This window comes from Ovis aries, chromosome 5, assembly GCF_016772045.2.
Source record: "Ovis aries strain OAR_USU_Benz2616 breed Rambouillet chromosome 5, ARS-UI_Ramb_v3.0, whole genome shotgun sequence".
In the NCBI taxonomy this organism is placed as follows: domain Eukaryota; kingdom Metazoa; phylum Chordata; class Mammalia; order Artiodactyla; family Bovidae; genus Ovis; species Ovis aries.
The window spans coordinates 104,921,448-104,945,733 of NC_056058.1; the positions used below are offsets into that span (position 1 = coordinate 104,921,448).

Consider the following 24,286-nt stretch of genomic DNA (forward strand, 5'->3'; position numbering starts at 1 on the left):
CTTTGGCATAGTCAATAAAGCAGAAATAGATGTTTTTCTGGAACTCTCTTGCTTTTTTGATGATCCAGTGGATGTTGTCAGTTTGATCTCTGGTTCCTCTGCCTTTTCTAAAACCAGCTTGAACATCTGGAAGTTCATGGTTCACATATTGCTGAAGCCTGGCTTGGAGAATTTTGAGCGTTACTTTACTAGTGTGTGAGATGAGTATAACTGTGCAGTAGTCTGAGCATTCTTTGGCATTGCCCTTCTTGGGATTAGAATGAAAACTGACCTTTTCCAGTCCTGTGGCCACTGCTGAGTTTTCCAAATTTGCTGGCATATTGAGTGCAGCACTTTCACAGCATCATCTTTCAGGATTTGAAATAGTTCAACTGGAATTCCATCACCTCCCCTAGCTTTGTTCGTAGTGATGCTTTCTAAGGCCCACTTGACTTCACATTCCAGGATGTCTAGCTGTAGGTGAGTGATCACACCATTGTGAGATCGATTTCCATATTCTCCATTAAACAGTAGGAGGATTTAATTGCTAATGATGGGAGCTTATGGCAAAGAAAATGATAGGAATTCATGAAAAAAAGTAACAGACTGGAATAACCACTGTGGATAATTTACTAGGAGTACAAAATATAAAAGCAGTAAGAAACACAGATAGAATGTATGGCAAAAACCACCACAATATTATTAAGTAATTAGCCTTCAATTAAAATAAATAAATTGAAAAAAAAAAAAAAAAAAAGAAACACAGTGTTTTGAAAAAACCACAAATACTAGGGGTTAAAATAACGCTTCCAAAAATTCCCTGTAAGACGGAAGGCACTATCAAATGTGCAAAATGACCAACAGTTACTTCTACCACTTGCCAAGCTGCTCAACAACAACAATGTTCACCACCAGCAAACTTCTGGCAATGACTCCATTCCGGGTTTTCTTTAGTCACAAAGAGAGAGAAGTGGAATATGGCAGTTGGGAAGTTAACAAGAAAAGAAACGTTTAACTCTTACACATTAAATGTTTAACTTAATTACGAAATGCTATCTGCCAAGATGCCTTGTTGGATGATACATATACACCATCTCAATCCACGTAACTTCATCAAAGGTCAAGCAGAGTAAATGGTATCATCTCCAATTTAAACACCTATTGTTGCTCAGTTGCTAAACTGTGTTAGGCTCTTTGCAACCCTTGGACTGTAGCATGCCAGGCTTCCAGGTCTTCACTATCTCCCAGAGTTTGTTCAAACTCCTGTCCATTTAGCCTAAGGAAATCAAATCTTCAAAAAATTTAAATCCAATTGCTTAAGAAATCCAGAACTTGTGACCTGGTAATTGGTCGTGCTGGGATGGGAATCAACACATCTCTGACACAGAAGCTACCTTGCTCAACCTTTTGACAAGAATAAGCACTAAGAGGTGTCATTGGTTCCTTTGTCTGACCTGCCGTCCTAAGGGAAGGCATCAGTCACTTCTCACAAGAAAAACATGTCCCTTAATGATAGAACAGAACACAGGAGTATCAAGGAGTTCCTAAAGTACGTTGTTTATTCTTATCCCACCTCTAAGTATAAAACTATCTGATGTTCTCAAAAAACTCCAGCAGTGGACACGGTCACTATTTGAAAGAAAAACAGAAACACTTGGCAGAGAGATGAAGGATAGTATGTAGAGAAGACATGCTTCTTAATTTTTTGAAAATTATCAACAAGATATCATAAAAAGGGTACATATGAAAATATATTCTTCTGCTAGAAAACCACTGAAATTTATAGGCATTATCATTTCTAATGGGGAACAAAAGGAAAGAGTCAAAGTATTCAGCAATACTGAAGTCTGTAGAACAGAATATGTGATGTACCTTTTTGAATTAAAATGTATGTCTTCAGAAAACTAAAACAGAACTGTCATATGAGCCAGCAATTCCACTGCTAGGCATTCAGTTCACTTCAGTCTATCAGTCGTGTCTGACTCTTTGCAACCCCATGGACGGCAGCACGCCAGGCTTCCCTGTCCATCACCATCTCCCAGAGTTTACTTAAACTCATATCCATGGAGTCAGTGATGCCATCCAACCATCTCATCCTCTGTTGTCCCCTTTTCCTCCTGTCTTCAATCTTTCCCAGCATCAGGGTCTTTTCCAGTGAGTCAGTTCTTTGCATCAGGTGGCCAAAGTATTGGAGTTTCAGCTTCAACATCAGTCCTTCCAATGAATACAGGACTGATTTTGCATAGGATGGACTGGTTGGATCTCCTTGCAGTTCAAGGGACTCTCAAGAGTCTTCTCCAACACCACAATTCAAAAGCATCAATTCTTCAGCACTCAACTTTCTTTATAGTCCAACTCTCAAATCCATATATGACAACTGGAAAAACCACAGCCTTGACTAGACAGACCTTTGTTGACAAAGTAATGTTTCTGCTTTTTAATACGCTGTCTATGTTGGTCACAACTTTCCTTCCAAGGAGTGTCTTTTAATTTCATGGCTGCAATCACCATCTGCAGTGATTTTGGAGCCCCCAAAAACAAAGTCTGACACTGTTTCCCCATCTAATTGCCATGAAGTGATGGGACCAGATGCCATGATCGTCGTTTTCTGAATGTTGAGCTTTAAGCCACTTTTTCACTCTCCTATCTCACTTTCATCAAGAGGCTTTTTAGTTCTTCTTCACTTTCTGCCATAAGGGTGGTATCATCTGCATATCTGAGGTTACTGATATTTCTCCCGGCAATCTTGATTCCAGCTTGTGCTTCTTCCAGTGCAGTGTTTCTCATGATGTACTCTGCATAGAAGTTAAATAAGCAGGGTGATAACATACAGCTTTGATGTACTCCTTTTCCTATTTGGAACCAGTCTGTTGTTCCATGTCCAGTTCTAACTGTTGCTTCCTGACCTGCATACAGATTTCTCAAGAGGCAGGTCAGGTGGTCTGGTATCCCATCTCTTTCAGAATTTTCCACAGTTTATTGTGATCCACACAGTCAAAGGCTTTGGCATAGTCAATAAAGCAGAAATAGATGTTTTTCTGGAACTCTCTTGCTTTTTCGATGATCCAACAGATGTTGGCAATTTGATGTCTGGTTCCTCTGCTTTTCTAAAACCAGCTCGAACATCTGGAAGCTCACGGTTCATGTACTGCTGAAGCCTGGCTTGGAGAATTTTAAGCATTACTTTACTAGCGTGTGAGATGAGTGCAACTGTGTGGTAGTTTGAGATTTCTTTGGCATTGCCTTTCTTTGGGATTAGAATGAAAACTGACCTTTTCCAGTCCTGTGGCCACTGCTGAGTTTTCTAAATTTGCTGGCATATTGAGTGCAACACTTTCACAGAATCATCTTTTAGGATTTAGCTCAACTGGAATAGTTGAATAGTTGGAATTCCATCACCTCCACTAGCTTTGTTTGTAGTGATGGTTCCTAAGGCCCACTCTAGGATATTACTCAGCCATGAAAAGGAATAGAATTCTGCCATTTGCTACAATGAGAATGGCCCCAGAGGGGCTATTTTGCTTGGCGAAATAAGACAGAGAAAGACAAACACTCTATGTTATCATTTACATGTGGAATCTAAAAATATAAACAAATGCCTATAACAAAACAGAAGCAGACTCACAAATATAAAGAAGAAACTAGTTGTTGGCAGTGTGAAGATGGCAGAGTGGGAAAGGACAGGACAGGGGTATGGGATTTATGAGATACAAGCCGCCATGCATGGAATAAATGGGCAACAAGGATACACTGCACAGCACAGGGATATGTAGCCACTGTTCTGCCTTAACTTTAAATGCCATATATCAAGAAAAACACGGCATCACTATTTCTGAAATCAAAATAATAGTGTAAATCAACTCTACTTCAATTTAATTTTTTAAATAAAAAATTTTAAAGGAATGATAGACAAATAAAAATATATGTATACATATTTGCATGTACATTAAAAGTTCTCCAAAAATAATTGTCAGATGGATTAGCAGGAAGTTTTCATTTTGTACTTTTCTATACTTATAGAATTTTTTAAACGTGCATGAATATTTTTTCTGACAACAAGGGTTATTTAAGCCTCTTATATTTCTTAGTATTTTGTAAGATCCTCTCAAATATTCTTTTAATTACAGTTCACTTTCAATATTACTAATAGTGTAATAGATAAATGACTATGGGAAAAGTGTCACTATTCACTTAATATAAGACTACCACTTTTACATAAACTGCCTGAGGTAATGGGCTTCCCAGGTGGCGCTAGTGGTAAAGAACCAGTCCACCAGTGCAGGAGATATGAGAGACACAGGTTCAATCCCTGGGTTGGGAAGATCCCCTGGAGGAGGGCATGGCACCCACTCCAGTATTCTTGCCTGGGAAATCTCATGGACAGAGGGGCTTGGGGGGCTATGGTCCATAGGGCTGCAAAGAGTCAAACACAACTGAAGCAACTTAGTACGCATGAGTGTTCAGTACAAATGACCAAACACCTCCCAGGGATTTTCCCAAAGTCGCTCAACTAAGATACAGAATCCTTATATAAACCTGAAAGTGAAAGTCAAAGTGAAGTCGCTCAGCCGTGTCCGACTCTTTGCGACCCCATGGACTATAGCCCACCAGGCTCCTCAGTCCATGGGATTCTCCAGGCAAGAAACTGGAGTGGGGTGCCATTTCCTTCTCCAAGGGATCTTCCCCACCAACAGATTGAACCCGGGTCTCCCGCATTGCAGGCAGACGCTTTAACCTCTGAGCCATCAGGGAAGCCCCATTATATATATATAAACCTATAGCTCCCTAATTCAAACCTCAAAGCACTTTCCATTACACCATACTGCCTATTCAAAGACAAAGGTGTTTTAAAGTTAAAATAAATTCAGTTTGTATTTAGGTATATCCCTCCTCTTTCCAAAAAGGAATTGAGACAGTTCGTAGAAATTCACCCTACAGGAGAAAAACAAGTAGAAACTGAGGCACTGGAAAATGAGGGTTAAAACGAAAAAGTTATTCTATAGTAAAGAGAGAAATTCTGAGTGCTTTTACATCAATTACTATGTTTCTTGATTTCTAAGATATCAAAGAAAAGAGGGAAATGAGGCCACAATATCATTCATAAAATTCACAGTAGTAAGTCATAAAGGAAAGCAATTACTCAGAATCTAGCTATCCCCAGCATCAAGCCCAGAGAGACTATATAACTGAGGGTTCTAATGAGGGAGGACTCTGTGTGATAGAGATGGCAAAGTCCTTACAAATATACTAAATAATTAAAATAAACAAAATAATGCCAAAAACTCAATTCATAAGATTTAATTTTTCAAGTACTGCTACCCATATACTATTACAGCTCAATGGAACAAATCTAACAGCAAAGTCTTCTTTAAAAGCTAGCAAGTCATTTTAATGAATATACCATGTTTTCTTTGTGACCCCATAGACTGTAGCCCACCAGGCTCCTCCCTCCATGGGATTCTCCAGGCAAGAGTACTGGAGTGGGTTGCCATTTCCTTCTCCAGGGATCTTCCCAACCCAGGGACTGAACCTGGGTCTCCTGCATTCCAGGCAGTTGCTTTAACCTCTGAGCCACCAGGGAAGCCCATACCATATACTAGCTCCTTTTAATTTTAATCTTCAAAATATTTCACCTTAGTTTGATAACTAACTTAGAGGCTATCATCATTAGCAAAAAAAAATCTAAACACCATTATTTTCATATTCTTAAAATGTAGTTTTCAATATGAGAAAGGCTGAGTCCAAGCTCTAACGCAATGGCCTTGCCGGGGCAATGGTACTGTCCTCCCCAGTGGGCTCATCCACAGGTAAACAGGATGGAAAGAAACTGCTCATGTTACCTGAGCTACTTTATAGTAAGCGGGCTGGCACAACCCAAGGAAACCTGGATCTAGAAGCACAGGGCAGTGTGTGTGGTTGTTTGGTTGCTAAGCTGTGTCCGACCCTTGGGACCCCATGGACCTTAGACCACCAGGGCTCCTCCGTCCATGGGATTCTCCAGGCCAGAATACTGGAGTAGGTTGCCATTTCTCCAGGGGATCTTTGCAAACCAAGGATCGAACCCACATCTCCTGCAACAGCAGGTGAATTCTCTACCACTGAGTCGCCAGGGAAGCCCATGTATGTGGTTATCACTCAGTAAACACTGAATGAATGAATAAGTGAATGGGAGGAGACTGGACTTATGGAAAATAATTGGTCCACGTAGTGTACAACCATGAAGGAGCGAAGGAAAACATATTTTCCAGAATTACACCACTCGTAGCTTTAGCACTATTAACCTGTTAGCTTCCAGGCTTTCAATGTCATTTTCTAGGGTATAAAATGTCATTCCACCCTCTAACCTTCGCCTCTAATTTTAGCTTCTCTTTCCCCAAATACTATAAATCAATGTATTTAATCAGTTTTTTTCCAATAAATTACCTAAATGATTGGTCTACACTGAGAACAACCAAAGGAACTAGACCAAAACTAAGCCACCAAATCTTCCTGAAGCTATCTGACACTTCTAAGAAGCAGGCAAGGGATTTACTGCTCCACTTCTTCAGGTATGCCTCACATAATAAGACAGTGAACAAACCTCAACGGAATGAATTGCATGCAGCTTCTCAAACTATAACCCTAAACACTTAATGCCAGCTGTATTTATCACTCAAGCAATCTCACTAAGATATACTTTAGGGAGCAAAAAAAGACAAATCAACACTCAATGTGGACACCTCAGACTCCTTCATAAAGCAAAGAAGCATAATTCACGGAACAAAAAACTCCCTTTTAAATTCAAATTACATTAATTTGAAATTACCTCACTATCATATTATTTTGAATATATAGACACAAATATATATATTACATATGTATTTATGTATAAGCACACATATATGCACACATTTGAGATCGCCATTTAGACTGAAACTCTCTAAAAGTGGAAACTGGTACAAAAATTTATTCCTATTCCACATTCTTACAGATAGGATTGGTTGCAACTTCTTCAAAGGAAAAAATGTGTGGCAATCAAAGTTGAAATGTGCTAATGTGACCTCTAAAAACATTTTATTAGTTAGCTCACTCAATATTTACATATCTTTAAACTGACTATTCCTAGGTATACAGAAAATACCTGTGTACTGAGTATGAACAATTCCTAGGTATAATCAACCATATTTGCAAAAATATAAAGGCAGATATGAATATATATATATCTTCACCACCAGGGAAGCCATTCTACAACCAAGTAACTCTAAAATCACCGGAGGCTTCCCTGGTGGCACAGTGGTAAAGAATCCACCTGGCAATGCAGGACATGGTTCGATGCTTGGGTCAGGAAGATCCCTTGGAGGAGGAAATGGCAACCCATTTCAGCATTCTTGCCTGGGAAATCCCATGGGTAGAGGAACCTGCTGGGCTACAGTCCAAAGGGTCGCAAAGAGTCTAGACACGACTAAGCACAAAATCAAAGTCTTAAAACCAATATAAATATTTAACAAGTTTTTATTCCCTCAAAAGTTATTATTAAAAAGTCATAATATGTCTAAAAGTCAAAGAAATTGAGTATAATCATCTTATTCTTATGAAAGATGACAGTGGTTGGATTTATTAAACTACCAGTGACATACTCTAAACTGGTAAGTAAAACATAAAGGTCATTTGGTAAGGTTAAAATTCACTTACCTCCATATCAAATTAGTAATTAGTTAGATAATCCTGACAAACTACCACTACCACTTAAAAAATAAATGTTCTAACCCATAAATCAAGTAATGGGAATTGCTACAATTGCAGTATATCAAACCTAAGAAGAAAAGAACTCATTTTCCACATTTAGGAAAACAATTTATAAATGGAAGTTACAAAATCCAAGAGACCAACATGGAGCCACTGAACCTTCCATCTAACAATCTAAAAAGAACATAAAAATGCAACAGAAAATATTTTAAAAATTAGATTTAAATAGTATCAAGTTTAAGATTAGAAATATACTTTCCTTAGATTAATTTACTAAATTATATCACTCTTAGGTAATATGTTAAAATTTAGATGGTGTAATGAGTCTGTAGTAAGATTTCTTAAATTTTAAAGTTTCAAAAATAGAAATAGAATATTAATTTAGAAGACATTTTATTCCAAATGAAATTAATCAAATAGAAATTTATGACACCTGACTCAATGCCAATATTAGAATTCCTAAGTCAAATTACATACTGAAAAAGGAGACCCTGAATGAAGAAAGGAGATTTGTGTTACCTAATTATCAAAAACAGACAAAAATGAAACTTTTGGCAAAGATAAGCAGATAAATTATTAGATTAAAAATAACTTTTTAAAGGCTGTAAATTCTCATTTGAAGACAAATGACTGCTAACTATAAGCCTGGATGAAATTCAGCAGTATTTAAAATACCAAAAATTGGACAGTGAAATCTATTAGCAGTCAAATCTTCAACCTTAATGTGAAGAAAAACTGAAATTTTTAGAAATATGCCTCAATTGTCAATTTATCCATATAGAAAACTAACGGAAGATAAAAATATCATCCTCTTCCAGACTTTTGTCACATACCTACAAAGATGAAAGGGCACAGAAGAGAACCACACATATAAAACCTCAGGGACTGTCTCATTAAATTTTCTTTCAAATAATTTGGTTAGAAAGGGTTACCTTAAGACAAAATACAATAATAATTTCTAATAATAACAGTAATAATTTTCCCACTAGGGAGAAAGAGTGAATTCAATTTTTTTTAATTACTTAGTGAAGTTACTTTTGAAATTTTACCACCGTAGGGTCCTACTATGTGCTATGCTTAGCATTTGTTATATACCATTATAATTATATAAATGTTCTGATTAGTTCTAGTTAGATGTTTGAAAGAAAGAGTTTCATGACTTCTCAGCCTGTAGTATACTATATTGAAACCTGCTTGTTCATTAATACTATCTCTAAAGAAATACTGATAACAAAGTTAGTAGGGGTAGGTCATTATATTCTACAGAGAATGACTCTATAATGTCTAGATAATTAAAATAAATCATTTAAACATCTAAACTGCTCAAGAACTAGGATGTAAAACTCTTCTGCACTCCAGTTAAGCTTCCATTCTGACTTCTAATTCACTGTACATCAAAGAAAATCAACTTGCCCTGACACAGAAAACTATCCCCTTCAGTGATCAGGCAGGTGTTGAGGCCAGAAAGAGAGCCTATTTTCCACAGCCCTTTACCTTGTTTGATCACTGGTTACTTTTGATCTGACACTGCCCTCTCTCTAGTAATGACTTCCCCCTCGTAGACCCTACCTCACATCTGTCAGAAAGAATAAAGAGCATCAAACTGAGAGCTGACAACGCCTATGGGCCAAGCGATGGGCTGCCAACTGAATGCTCCCCAGCTCCCACAATTTCCAATTCAGCTGCTTTTGTTCTGGAAGGTACAGGGTTAGGGTACCAATGACAGCAGAAAGGATTATGCACCAACTGTGAAACCAAGCCTTCTTGAATATGTATCTTTTATCTCTGCTTCTTCATCTTCTTAAATGCTGCAAACTTCATGGTGCTTACTATGAAATACATATTCAACAGGTTCAATAGAAAGTTTGTTTAAATCCTTTTCCAGGAGAAAACAAAGGACACAATGTATTGTAATTCAACTATAAAGCTTTAAGGAAAAAGTTTCAAACCCATGGTGTGAGATTAATAAAGGCCAGCTGTCAAAGAGCATGTTAATTGTAAATGAAATCACAAAAGTTTTACCAGGACCACTACTTAGCACCATACACCACCTAAAATGGGAAGGTCCCCTAAAACAATGTACATATTCAGAAGAGGCAAGGTTTAGACTGTTAAATTGTGGATTCTCATACTAATTTGGTACTAATCAGTACTGAAAATAAGTTCCTCCAGTTTTGTTTAAACAATGTGGTGAGTATATGTAACCTTTAAGGCAGTAATAGCAATAACTTTAAATGCCAGAAATTTAAAAAATTTGGTCAAATACCACTTTGATACCATTTTGTTAACAAATTTTCAACTGTCATTAGAATATTGCATGAGTTCTTATATATTCATTAATAAATAACCTTCACACACACACACAGAGCTCATCAGGCATGCAATAAAAGGATTTGCAGAAAGCAGGTTTAGAGGCTTTCTAAGATCACTTTCAAGGTTAAGTCACTTATTTTTTTTTAAGAAAGGAAAGGTCAGAAGAAGGAAGTACTTGATCAATAATATACCCATGCAAACTTAATATTATAATGCATAAAAACAAATAACTAACTTTAGACATGGATAAATACAAAATCTCAAAGGTGAGGAGTAAGCATTAAGGTGATTACAAGTTAATTCCAATAACTGGAGAAATTAGTATGTACAACAGCTAAAGAAAGATATGCCTTGATGGAGAGAAAGGGGAAAGGCTCTCACATCTGGAGAATGAAACTGTGCCACTGGGCAAATCCATACACCAACTGACAATGATTTACACCTTTGAAAATGACTGTATCTGAAATATCTCCTATACTAATACTGACCAATAGTCAGCACTATTTTACTCTTCTTAAAAAGAAAAAAAAAAAAGTCTATCTTGACTGTAGTAATCTAGAAGTATCATAAAGTATATTATTATAATGTGATGGTTTTAAATAGACTCTAACATATAAAAACAGATGATGCTTATATACACAGTTGGACTGACTTTACAGAAGAAAGTCATCTAAGTACACCAGAAAAAGGTAGCGCTTCTAAACTGAAAAAGCACAATTTAATCCAAGGATAAACAATACAGCTTGCTGAGCCAATACTTGCCCAATTTTCTCCTTAAGTTTTCCAAATGCCACTTAATTCTCCAAGAAAATGAAGAAATAAACATTTTTCTAACAAGATACCTATCTATGCTTCTTTTGCTGTATTCTTTCCCTAATTTTTGATTCTATAAAACTATTCGGACATATTAAAGAACCAAAAGATAATAACACAAATGGAACCAATTCATGATACTTAAAAAATAAGAATATAAAGTATTAAAAATTGTCAGTGTAATCTTCTGCAAGGTATATAATGCTGAAAGCATGCAATGTCAATATTCTAATTAAATTTAATGCCAGATATGTTTGATACATTTTCTGGGTACTATGCAATCAAGATATGTATCAAATATTATACTTATCTCTTTCTAACTGCAACAATAAAAGCAAGCTCTTCTAAACAAACATAAATGCAATCTGTTAACTTTCATCTTTTTAAGAAAAATCAAGTGATTAAAAATGACAACAGAAAGAGGACCACAACTCTAAGCAAGCTCAAGAGATTTGTGTTAGAGTTTTCTGAAAGCAAGGAAGGAAAATACACTGGCGAAAGCACTGAAACAACTCAAATATCCTCAGTGGGATGCAAACCAAGTATCTAACAGGTAATCTGCAGTAAAACAGAAAACAACTTTAAAGTCACAAGCCTTGATTCAGTTTTTAAAAATCAGTTCTTAAAAGCTACTTAATTCTTGAGGAGGACATACCTCTCTCTTATCTTTGAGGAAAGATTTTACTTCCTCAAAGTATGACTGCCATTTTTCTGGGAAGAACACTAATGAAAATTACTTGACACCACTACAGAATAAATATATTTTACCAGTTTAGCTGTTAATAAAAACTGAACCTTTTATCCTAAAAGGTATATTATATATATATACTAAAGTAAAAATAACCATACTTAAAGTGACTGACATGTGCCTCATTAAAGATATTAATCTTTAAGATCTTTCTTTTGGGCACAAAAAGAATCTTTCCAGAAGAAAACCAAATGGACTTCAGAATAGAATGGTTCATCTTAACTAACTGTCCTCTTCAGAAAATTTATAATTTTTAAGTATAAAAAGATTACTTTTTAATCATTTAGTCAAAGCATTAACAAATATACAGTCAGTTACTATATACAAATTTAAAAAAGACATCCCCATTTTTAAGAAGCTTACATGATTAGACTGAAGCCTTGAAACCTACAACAAATTATCAATGGATTAATAAGAAATAATAAAGGAAGCTGACAGAGTACTAGAAAATAATAAATGTGATTGAATTCTTAAAGAATATTTAACCAAAAAAATCATCGTTTGCTCAGCCTGAACACATCCCAGAAGAAAGCAAGATGGCAACAGAGAATGTAGAGTAAACAGACTAGCTGAGAACATCATGAGAACAGAGACAAGTAACCGGAGAAATTTTTGTAGTCGACCCCCACAAGTTCCTGAAATGATGAATACAGTAGTTTAGCAAGAGTATTTCTGAGTTGTAGACATAAATAATACCAAAGCCAGCCTTTAGAAATGTCTTAGGCCATGACAGAACCCAGTGGAACACACAACATACCATTATCTTTCACACTGTTTCCCTTTAAGTTCTTCACTCATAAGCTTGAAACAATCATAGTTTATGAAAATATACCATAGATTATACGATGGAACTGACTACAATTACATATGATTAAAAAGTACTTATTAATATATCAATATATGTGTGTGTTTAAAATTGTGTCCTGCAAGAACTTAAAACATATAAACTATCAAACTATCTATAAGTGTTGGTCGCTCAGTCGTGTTTTACTCTTTGCAACCCCATGGACTGCAGCCCACCAGGCTCCTCCGTCCATGAGATTTTCCAGGCAAGGATACTGGAGTGGGTTGCCATTTCCTTCTCCAGGAGATCTTCCCAACCCAGGGATTGAACCCGGGTCTCCTGCACTGCAGGCAGATTCTTTACCGACTGAGCCACAAGGGAAGCCCCCAAACTATCTATGTGTGTGTGAAGTCGCTCGATCGTGTCCGACTCTCTGCGACCCCGTGGACTGCAGCCCGCCAGGCTCCTCTGTCCATGGGGTTCTCCAGGGAAGAGTACTGGAGTGGGTTCCCATTTCCTTCTCCAGGGGATCTTCCCAACCCAGGGATAGAACCCAGGTCTCCCACATTGCAGGCAGACGCTTCATCCTCTGAGCCACCAGGGTCAAATATTTAAAGTTAGCATTAACCTAGTAAACAGGCATGGGACTGTATTTTGGTTCCCACTCAGTGAACCTACAAGTCACGGCTTAACTTAATTATACCTTGTTCTCAGAGGAGTCAAAGCAAAAAACCAGCATTAAATGATGAAGACAATTTCACAATCTGTAGTCATTTGATAGGCATTTTAAAAACAATGAATTTAAATATACACCATCCTCTTTGTTTTCTCAGAGATACATATTCAATAAGCGGAAAATACGACCCAGGAATCGAACCCAGGTCCCCCGCATTGCAAGCAGACGCTTTAATCTCTGAGCCACCAGGGAAGCCCAAAAAATAAGAATAATCACCCAGACACAGTTTAATTAGGAGTCTGATATATAACTATTTATCTTTGGATTACAGATTCTCAATATATTCACTTATGTATCACATTACAGTGAATGGTAAATACCTAGACATTATGCTTAAATCAAAAACAGTCAATGAAAACCTGACAATGGACTCCACAAAGTTTCTACTCCCGAGGACTCTCCTGGAGTAACTGATTTCTACCACAGTTTAGAAACGAACAACAGTGAAGTAGAGGACTCATTAAAGAAAAATACAACATTGGTCTTTTCTGCAACCTAAATTTTACGTGGCTACATAAAACAGGAAGCAATTGGAGGGTTAAAAAATAAGCAATATCAAAACAGTACATATTTCATCTGGCCTCAATTTCTCAGCTACTAAAAACCAGAAGGTACAGTCCAAGGAAAAGATTTCACCCCAATACTCTCATCTGGGTAATTCATTCTAGACCTTTAATATGAACATGAAGAAAGATAGCAAAAAGAAACAATATAGGTAGTAGGGATAAGCAAACTCTGCAGCAGAAATAGGAACAGTCCTTACCACAGGACGTCTTAGATGCACTTTCACGACAATGCATCTTTTGATAATAACTATAATAAAATACTTGAACCATCTTATCACCTGGTAGCCAGATTCAACTACAGTTTATAAAAGACCTTCCGAAAGGCACATTTTAGAGAAAGGGAAACTCTTCTCCCCTAAAGCCTAATCACAAAAACAGTAAATGGAATTAAGTCTTGTGCATCTTAATACACCAGCACCTCTGTGACAGCTAGCTATAAGCCAAAACTTCTCAGCAGATCTAAGCACCACATCCCGCTTGTTGACTGACAGCCTAGCAAGGTAACTGAAGAATGGTGCTCATAAAAGGCAGACAGAAGGCACTCCCAGCATTCCACTGCCATTTAGCCTTATACAGTTTCTATTTGCTAAGTCTAATGATTTGGCTCTTTATCTCAACCCACTTGCCAGCACTTGAGCACAGAGACTGAGACAGTACTTTCACATTTATATTTGAGAAATAATTTGATTTGTTCCAAACCTCTTTCTGATTTTTTAACATGCACTCCTAGAAAATGTAAACAAAAACTAACAAAAAGTAAAGTAAACTAAAAAAAAAAAAAGGATATTAACTACAGAGTATGTAAGTGGAAAATAACACCAGTAAAAGAATTGCAATACTAGGGATAATCTATCAACTATAAATTTTAAACCCAGAATAAATTTATTTTCAGTAATCTAGAATCTGATCAAAAAAAAAAAAATTTAACAATATGCAAATACTGAGTCTCCTATTCTGAGTTTCCCTAGTGGCTGAGTGGTAAGGAATCCGCTTGCAATCGAGGAGACGTGATGGTATCCTCAGGTTCGACCCCCGGGTCAGGAAGATCCCCTGGAGAAGGATATGACAACCCACTCCAGTATTCTTGCTTGGGAAATCCATGGACGGAGGAGCCTGGTAGACTATAGTCCATGGGGTCGATAAACAGACACAACTTAGCAACTAAACAACAATAAAACTTTTAGCTATAATAAATTCTTCATTATCAATACTGGAATATCTGTATCAGTTTTTAATACCAAGCTTACTTCAACTTGTGATTCTGTTTGAATCTGAGGAACTCCTATCATCAGCTGATGGGCCCCCAAAAAATCTGTGAACTAAATTCAATGTCATTAAATTAATACAATTAGTTAAATAAACATGCTGGGTAAAAAAGAAACAAAAAACAAAACAGATACAATCCAAAGAAAACTTATTTGGATGTTATGGAAGCTGCTGCCTGCCCTCTACCACACGGGCACCCAGGAGAAGAGAGACACACACACGCACGCACGCACTCTTTATGTTTTCTATGCCTTTAAAATGAAGGAATACAGTTCAGTTAAGTCCTTACCAAGATACCTGACAAAAAAGATACCCACAGAAGGAAAACAGAAAAGCAGTTTTAAAAGAGAGACGGTAAGTTCAACCAAAGAAGGTATGATGAATAAAAATGCATTCATTCTGCAGATTGAAAAATATGCCAAGTAACATTGTAACTTTTTTTCAAGTTTGCCAAATAACTCTAGCTTTTAATTAAAGTAGATCTTCTGAATATCACTGAACAAAATAAAACCAATTTTATTAATGGTAAGAAGGTATGAGTCAATGTAATTTTGACAAGGATAAAATTATATTCTAGTTCAGCAGAATGGCATGTTGTTAAGAAATATTATCCCAGAAAATAATCCTTGAGAACATTAATGACTTTGGCTAGGTAAACTTGATACATGAAGAAGAGCATCATTAATAGAGTAACTAGATCAAAGAAATTTACTTACTTGAAAAGTCAGAAAACCACTGACTCTCCATCTTTAACCTATTTTTCAAGCTTTTATTTAAAAGCTTAAGCCCAGCCACTTTTTAAAGCATGTTCCCAAAATGCTAGAAGAAATACCTTGAAAAGTATATTCAATACAACAGTAAGCCATTAGTCACTAAACCAACATTTATTATCTACTATGTGCCAATATGTGGGTAGATGGGATAAAAAGGAAACATGGTACTCTTTACCCTTAAAAGAGTTGACAATCCATCAGCAAGATACACCTGTAAACCATGATTTCAGTTACTCATGAAGAGCAATTTGACATCATCTATCAAAAATTTCAAAATGTATCTGATATCTTAGCTCCCTTTAATTACATTTGTAGACTAGCTCCCAGAGAAATTCTCATAGATAAGCCAAGAGATTTACACAAAGCTTTTATTGTTAACCTTACCTATAAAGCAAAACAATAGAAGCAATATAAGGGTCCCTTAACATGAATGGATAAACAGGAGACACATTCATACATAGAACACTAAAAGTTTAAAAGAAGGCATTACATACTCATTAAGCTAGATACCAAAAACAACTTAAAAGTAAACAAAGGAGACTGTAGCCTGACAAACTGCGTGAGACCAGAAGTTGGCCAGATAGCATCAGACACAAACTACTTGGGGCCACACACTGAGCAAGACTAGATTCTTACTTGTGGTATCCATCATGTTTGCTAAAGCTGTTGGTTTTTTAAGTGTTTTAGATCATCACAGTAGTTACCTTTAGAAAGAGATAGTGGTAACATGGGATGTAAGACAAGAGACTTCAAGTTTATTTGCTTTATTAATTCAAGAAGAAACAACTTTAACAAAAAGGCTAACAACTGTCGATGTCTAGGGGACGGGCATATATTACAGATGTTATTACTCTTTTCAGTATTTTGAATGTTTTTAATTTCCTAAAATTAGAAAACATACAAGACTGAAATATTTGACCACATTTCAAACTAGAAATCTCAAACTACAATCCCAGTTACCAAGAGATACACAAATTTCTTAGCATAACACTCAAGAAACTTAACAACCTGGTCCCTACCTTCCTTCACAGACCCAATTATGATAAAATCCTAATCTCACTTTGACCCCACCTCTAACTGGACATGCCACATGTCTTCCTAACGCCTTGTTCTGTCAGTGCTATTTCCCAGAGCTGCAGTTTCCTCACAGGAACGTTTGCTTGCATCATAGTCACCACATCGCTAAGCAGCAATCAAGACCCCATTCAAATGCCACCGACTATTTATAGGGTTTCCGGATTCCTCCCTGGTCTCTCACATAAGTACTTATTTTGTGACTGGCATTTCCACAGCACTTATCCCTAGAAAAGGATACCCTTTCTTTGGCAGTATAACTTTTTAAATTCCTTAACACTATTTGAGTGCCTGGCACACAGTAGGTATTCCATTTTTAACTGCACCAAATCAACATCTGAAACAGAGTTAAGGGATAGAGTGGAAAGCTATCAGTTCATTAACTCATTAGAATTTTTATTAAATCTATTAGACAAAAATGAAATAGTATTTAGCTTCTAAACACAAACTTCATAAAAAATACATTATGTTTGTGGAAAGTAAAAAACGTTGCATGAGTGCAATTCTAATAAAATTACGTTTATATTTATACAGGATTAATATCAACATTGAACACTCTCCAGAAGACACTTCTTCTCTTTGACAATTTTACTAATTTTCCTAGAAAAGAGTTCAGTGTATCTCTATTAGTATTAGCAGCTCCCCCTAAAATCAGTTATTATTCTAGCAAAAGGATCTTCTGCTCATGCTAACAATTAACTTCCTCCTTTGATGGCTTACAGCACCTGTCAGTAAATGTTTTAAGAGGGATAATGCCTTTTGGAAATTACTGCTTGGTTCAAAGACATATAGATTTAGCTCTATCTGTGATGTATCCAGGCAACCAAAGGTCTTGAAGACAAATGCTTGGGAATCCAACAGATCTGGGTTAAAACCTTGACTGTGACATTTATCTATTGTTACTTAATCTTTCGAGGGCTCAATTTCCTCATCTGTAAGATGGAATAAGTGAAAATTAATTATGTAAAACTACATTGCGCCCGGGTACATGATAAACACTCAGTGAGAGAACCACTACTAAGTCTTTTTAAACATCAAAAATTGGAAGCAAAATTCTGAAATGCAGTGACAAAGACAAGGTGAAGTGGAATAACTAATGTCGCCTTCTCTAGAATGCCGCACTTGTGCATCACTGTTCACTGGAAACTACCACTCTTGATGCAAGTGAGTGTTTTGTCCATTCAGAGGGGAAAGGCAATGAAGATGAATATCCACCCTAGGAGACTTTGGAAGCCAAAGTGAGTACTTATAAAATGGAATCCTTCATAAATGTACATCACTTATGTCTGGATTACAAGTAAACTCACTTCTCAAAGAGTATTTGAGGAATACGACAACAAAAATGTAGTGGGGGTATTGGAGAGTAGCGGGGACCAAATCCCTTAATATATTCACTCTAAGGTGAAAAGAGTCAGGAAAGACAAGCCTTAATAGGATGCTGAATTAGTTACTGCTATTTAAGCTTTGATGCAAATGTTTACCTTACTTACCCTAGTTGATGATAATATGGCTACCAATCTACTCACTTAGCTGCTTCAACAACCTCAAATTACAGCAAGCAGCAAAAATAAAGAATTAAACTGTGGGTAACTAATGGATGAAATTAGAAACAGTCAGTGACAGTAGGCACTGACAACAGCCAGTGCAAACTGGCAGACTCCAGAAAGTGAACTCCAATCGGGAGAGGAAGAAATAAGTTTTTAATAAAGACTTCTGCATTTGGAACTATATACAGCATATTAAGAAGCAGAGACATTACTTTGCCAACAAAGGTCCATCTAGTCAAAGCTGTGGTTTTTCCAGTAGTCATGTATGGGTGTGAGAGTTGGACCATAAAGAAGGTTGAGCACTGAAGAACTGATGTTTTTGAACTGTGGTGTTGGAGAAAACTCTTGAGAGTCCCTTGGACTGCAAAGAGATCCAACCAGCCCATCCTAAAGGAGATCAGCCCTGAATATTCATTGGAAGGACTGATGCTGAAGCTGAAGCTCTAATACTCTGGCCACCTGTGAAAAACTGACTCATTCGAAAAGACCCTGATGCTGGGAAAGATTGAGGGCAGGGGGAGAAGGGGAAGACAGAGGATATGGTTGGATGGCGTCACTGACTCAATGGACATGAGTCTGAGTAAACTCCGGGAGTTGGTGATGGACAGGGAGGCCTGGCGTGCTGCAGTCCATGGGGCTGCAATGAGTTGTACACAACTGAGCGACTGAACAACATTCTGTACTTCACCTCAACCTCTTTTAGTCTGATCTGCCTAAGAACAAGTCTGAGGTAGTATTATATCCTTTCTACAAACAAGGAGATCAAAGTACAAAAATTAAGATAATTAACTGCATCACATGATTAAGAAACAGCTGGATCATGGGATGAATTCATTTCAACTCAAACTTAAGTGTTTGCTTCATTCATTCCCTAAAATGCTTCCAGCCTGGAAGAAGGAAACCGAGAGGTAAATCTAGAGCCTACTTCACACATGTAGGCCTCCAAAGGATACAGCAACATCAAAAACAATGTCACAAATAACGGTACAGCAGGGGCCAAAGGAGATGGTGCAGAATCATAAACCAGCAAAAGCATTTACCAGGGGGTGGAAAACAAACAGTCGTAACTACCTGACAGGAAATCAAGTTTTAACCAGGAAACATTCGTCATTTCTCGAAAACTTTCTAGAATCTACTCATAATATATTACTAGTTTCTTGGGTAACTCCAAAATCTATACTAGTTTATAACTCAGCTCTACAAAGTAGAAGATCCTAAAAATAAGCCAAATAAGTATAACACATATATAGTAAATATGCTGACCCTAAGCCTTAGGATAGAAACCATTTTCAAAATCATAAAACTTTAAGACATCTTTAAGACATAAGTACTTCAAGACATCAAGTTGGATAGCAAATGTAGACAATCTATCTGACCCCATCATTTTAAAATTAAATGAAAAGGAGCCCAAAGAACGTCTGTTCAAAATGTAGAGAAGCAGAATCTGGAGCAAGGAAATTAAAAAGCAGAGAAAATGCACTTACGGAAGTTTCTAGATCATCAATAACTATATACACAAACTAAACACGGCTTTAGAATAATTCTGTAGCCAGTACTGCACAGAAGTGACATTAATGCTATAGCTAATAGACAACAGATGGCTGTATACAATATGCTAGACACCCGTTATAGTGGTATTCCTCAGATCTGTTTTTATAATCTATACAACATTTTATAGAAAATGCAAGATACATCCAATCTAGGTGCACGGCACCTGTCTCATTCAAAAAATGACTAAAACAAAAACTCATTATTTGAGGGGGAAGATTTTACATCTAAGTCCTCAATTCTTTGCTCCACCATCAATCATCTGAATCCAAAAATGTCCAGTCATTGTCCTCACTTGACGCCTGCATAAAGCTCCCTCTGGTAAATAACGAATCCCTTTCCCCATTCTAACGTCTACCTTACTTACAGTGCCACAAATAAGCACACTTAAATATTCTGCTACTTTGGGTAAGATCGCAAGTTCACCATGTAACATTCAAGATAAAGCTGAGCATTTCATGTTTTTAAAGAAAATTTCCCTAAAATCATTTAAATGACAAAATTAAAAATCAACCATAAATATCTGCAAAAACCCATGTACAAGCATTTTATCTTTACAGTTACATGAAGGACACAAAAGCTATGTCAGTGAAATACACAAAGACAATGCTGCCATCTAAAGGCCAAGACATAATATTAAAAACGGTATATACTTAGTCAAATACTCAGTGTATATAAAAGCACACAGTTTGACATTCTGAAGTCAGCAAGCTTTATGCTTTGGAAAAGCACCACACTGTGACTGTTTTCAGGCCACACAATGAAACTCTAACACTCTCGAGAAGGTTCTTCCTAAGAAGACTGATACAAGAATTAGCAAAATAATTGGGCTAATGATCAATATCTATCTGTACAGGTAAAGTTCTGCTGGCATCCTTTCAAACACAATATTCTCCTAAGTATCTGTATTAGTTGTTTGTTCTAGTAAATGACATTTACTGTCCCTGTCTATAATTAAATATACAGTATAATTACATATCCACATATATAAATATTATTTGTCATTAACCAGATTATTATTTCTACTTACCCTGTTTAAAATATTTGTTGCTAAGGAACTAATGATAATATATCTCAGAGAGAAAAAACCCAGACTACTTAAAATTGCAGCTTTGCAAGTAATTCAAATATTTCTCCTTATTCATAATTCCTAAAAATACAAACCAAAGTTCCTATGGGAGATGAGTTAACAACAGCTTAACTGTCCAACAGAAAGAGTTCAAATGATTCTCAATTTCTCTTTCTAAATTGAAAGAATTTCATTGAACTAAACTATAGGAAAAATTACTTCAAATTTACAATGAAATCAAAATGTTTCCTGAATAACACTACATAAAAAACTTATTTCCTTTAGCATCTAAGTACATAATATCTTTCTAATGGACCATAATATCAAGGACATTTGAATATAACTAGAACCTTCAAAAAACATGGTCAATTCCTTTGAGAAACCACTGACCAAAATTTTTCACTGAAAGAAAGCTGTTTTGAGCGTCTTCTGTATGTGGGATTCTATGCTCGGGGCAGGGTTTCAAAGCTGTAGATCAGTCAGCTCCTTGGTGGCTGAAATGTTCCTGGACTCAGTGGCTCACAGACGGCTACATTTCAAGAGACAGGTAAAGAAAACTGGCCTGGGTGCAGAGGTGCCACCTGTGTATTTTGTAATGTTGATTTGGGACATTAAAAGTGAACAACCAAACAAACACGACTTTGATCAGGCAGGATTTGTTTTGCCCTTTCTAAATGTCAGTTTTAAATTTCATTTTATGTTGTTTTCTCTAATTAATAAAAGGTTTTCACCCTAAAGACAAATTAAAAAATAAAAATGTTTCTCTGGTTTTGCTCAACAAGAAAACAAATATTAATCAGTCAACAAATGTTTCCATTATGGGAGAAATATAAAAACTGTAAGTTGGGATTACCACCTTTTAATTTATCTTGAGTGGAAACTGGAAACAGATGACAAACACAGTCAAGATCTCATAAAAACCACTAGTTTTTTTATGTTTCCTATGAGTCAGAATTAATACTGCACAATTTAAGGACATTATGCCATTTAATCCTCAAAACCACAACCCGCAAAAAGACAAATACTAACAGTCCAATTTGCAAAAGACATTCAGAAACCCTAAGTAGCCTCCCCAGGGTCACAATGTAGGATTCAAAAATTCACTCTCTCTGACCCGGAAGACCTTACTGTCTCCAAAAGAACATAAAGACTCAGGAGTGATTATTAAAATTGTATTAAATGTAAAGAGGAATAGGAAGTATTTTTATTATGTAATTTTAGAGAAATATATAATACTATGTGTTAATAAAAGCATATACTTTTAATTCACAGTGTTTCAAATTTTTTCTTACTATAATCTTTTTTTTAAAAAAAAAAAAAAAGCACGATGTTACTTGAAGTGCTGATGTTTCTTAGAGACTTTTCAAAACTTACCTTAATACGTGAGAGGTATTTACTAAATTTTGTAAACTAACTCTAGGGGGGAGGGGCAACAAAAAAAGATCTCTTAATTTTGTAGATACAGTTAAAAAGCACATCTTCTTTGTAAATCTGATACATGGTCAGGACCATCTTGCCTACATTTTAATGCAGAGTATTTTTTCAACATCAAGAACTCTACTAATGCCTCTGCAGTGACAACTTTTTCTGTTAAAAAGTTTTCTTTTTCTACATTGCATACTCATCAAATCAAAGTTAAATGAATTTGGAATATTATTCAGCTATAAAAAGGAATGAAGCTCTGATACATGCTACAACACAAATGAACTTTGAAAAAATATGGTCAGGCAAAGAAGGTAGATAAAAAAGACCACATATTGTGTTCTGTTTACATGAAATGTCTGGAATAGACAAATCCATGGAAACCAAAAGTGGATTACCAGTTGCCATGAGCTAGAAACTTAGCAGCAGCAGCAGAAGGCGGAATGAAGAGGGACAGCTAATGGACACAAAGTTTCTTTATGGGATAATAAAACCATTTTAGAATTAGTGATGATGACTGTATAACTTTATGAATATACTAAAACATACTGAATTGTACATTTTAAAAAGGTAAATTTTATGATATGTAAAGTATATCTCAAAAAGAGAAAATTACATGGTTTTAAATATATTTATAAAACAGTGTGTATGCTTCTCTACACATGTGCTTAAAATATAATATAAATTCTATGTAACACTCTAAAACCTATGTAACTACCAAGATTATCTGTCTCAATTTACTGAATTCCATTTTACGCCATACAAAGTGAAAGGGTCTATTTTACAAATGTACATCTTCTTGAATATTAAAAATTTCTAACTATCTAAAATTACTATAATCCCTAGGGGAACCAGAAGGAATGACAACTACATACTCATGTTTGGCAGCCAAATTTCATTTTTTCCAATTAATTTTTACCACTGTCACAGTTTAGAAAAAACACATTAGCACATGCTAATGAAGAATTTTTAACATGTACGTACCACATACAAGCAAGCATCCACATGACTATAAAATCAAATTATAAACACTGTTTTAAGAAGATTTTTGAAGTAGAATTTGCCTCTAAACCACCAAAAGAAATCAGCAGAAAAAAACTGATAACACTGAGTTATAAGGAATTCAAGAGTTAAATGAAAAACAGAAGGATGATAAGAAGTACTTACTAGTTTGTTTTCCTGCATGTATATTCTCTGTAATTTCAGACAGCCCTTAGCTATGACGATCATGCCTTCATCTGAGATCTTGTAACACTGGCCGAAATGGATATCTTTCAGTTCTCTGCATTTCGACCCCAGCTGTAAATAAAGAGATTTCGCTGAATGGTCCAAAAATAACAAAGTCAACATATTTCTAGTGGGATTTCCAAATAACTTTTTAAATAGCTATACCAAAGTTAAATAATTATTTATCAATTCCTCTTAAAATAGAATGCAGGCAATCTCTCATTTAAAATACCGCTGTATAAACCCTGCGACCTTCTAATCATTTCCTTGCTTCAACTGCCTCACACTATCCATCCACGAAGAGGCCTAGGTTCCCTAACACTTCAAATTTGTATCTTTATTACTCTTAAGTCTTTTTATCAGTCATACTGTTAGACTGAAAGGAATAGAGGTCCAAGGGATAAAACCAAAGTCCAAGAAGTGAAACATGATACAGTGAGTGAGTGAACGAGGGCTTAATTCATGAGATTCTGCTTCTAGCTCTGACTGCCCTCAACGTGTCCTTTTTCTCCATCGGCCCATTGACACTGTGACAGAGAAAAAAGACTGAATGTGCTAGAGCCAATATTCCAGTTTACACTTATTTACACACTTATTACAAACACTAAAAGAAAAGGGACTAGTGATTTCCTGATTACTTTCCTCAACTGTGCATTTAAAAGTTACAAATATAATGTTCCCCTTAAAAAACATTAA

The 24,286-nt window shown here is 36.0% G+C and overlaps 1 protein-coding gene across 6 annotated transcripts in view; it reads right to left on the reverse strand.

Moving 5' to 3' along the window:
• The window catches only part of FBXL17 (F-box and leucine rich repeat protein 17), a 513,866-nt gene that overhangs the window by 444,132 nt on the left and 45,448 nt on the right, over positions 1 to 24,286 (reverse strand). For all 6 annotated transcript variants that reach the window (XM_027970556.3, XM_060416076.1, XM_060416080.1 and 3 more), the window contains one exon: positions 23,531 to 23,662. In XM_027970556.3, coding sequence (XP_027826357.2) covers positions 23,531 to 23,662 — 132 coding nt within the window. The remainder of the gene's footprint in view (positions 1 to 23,530; positions 23,663 to 24,286) is intronic.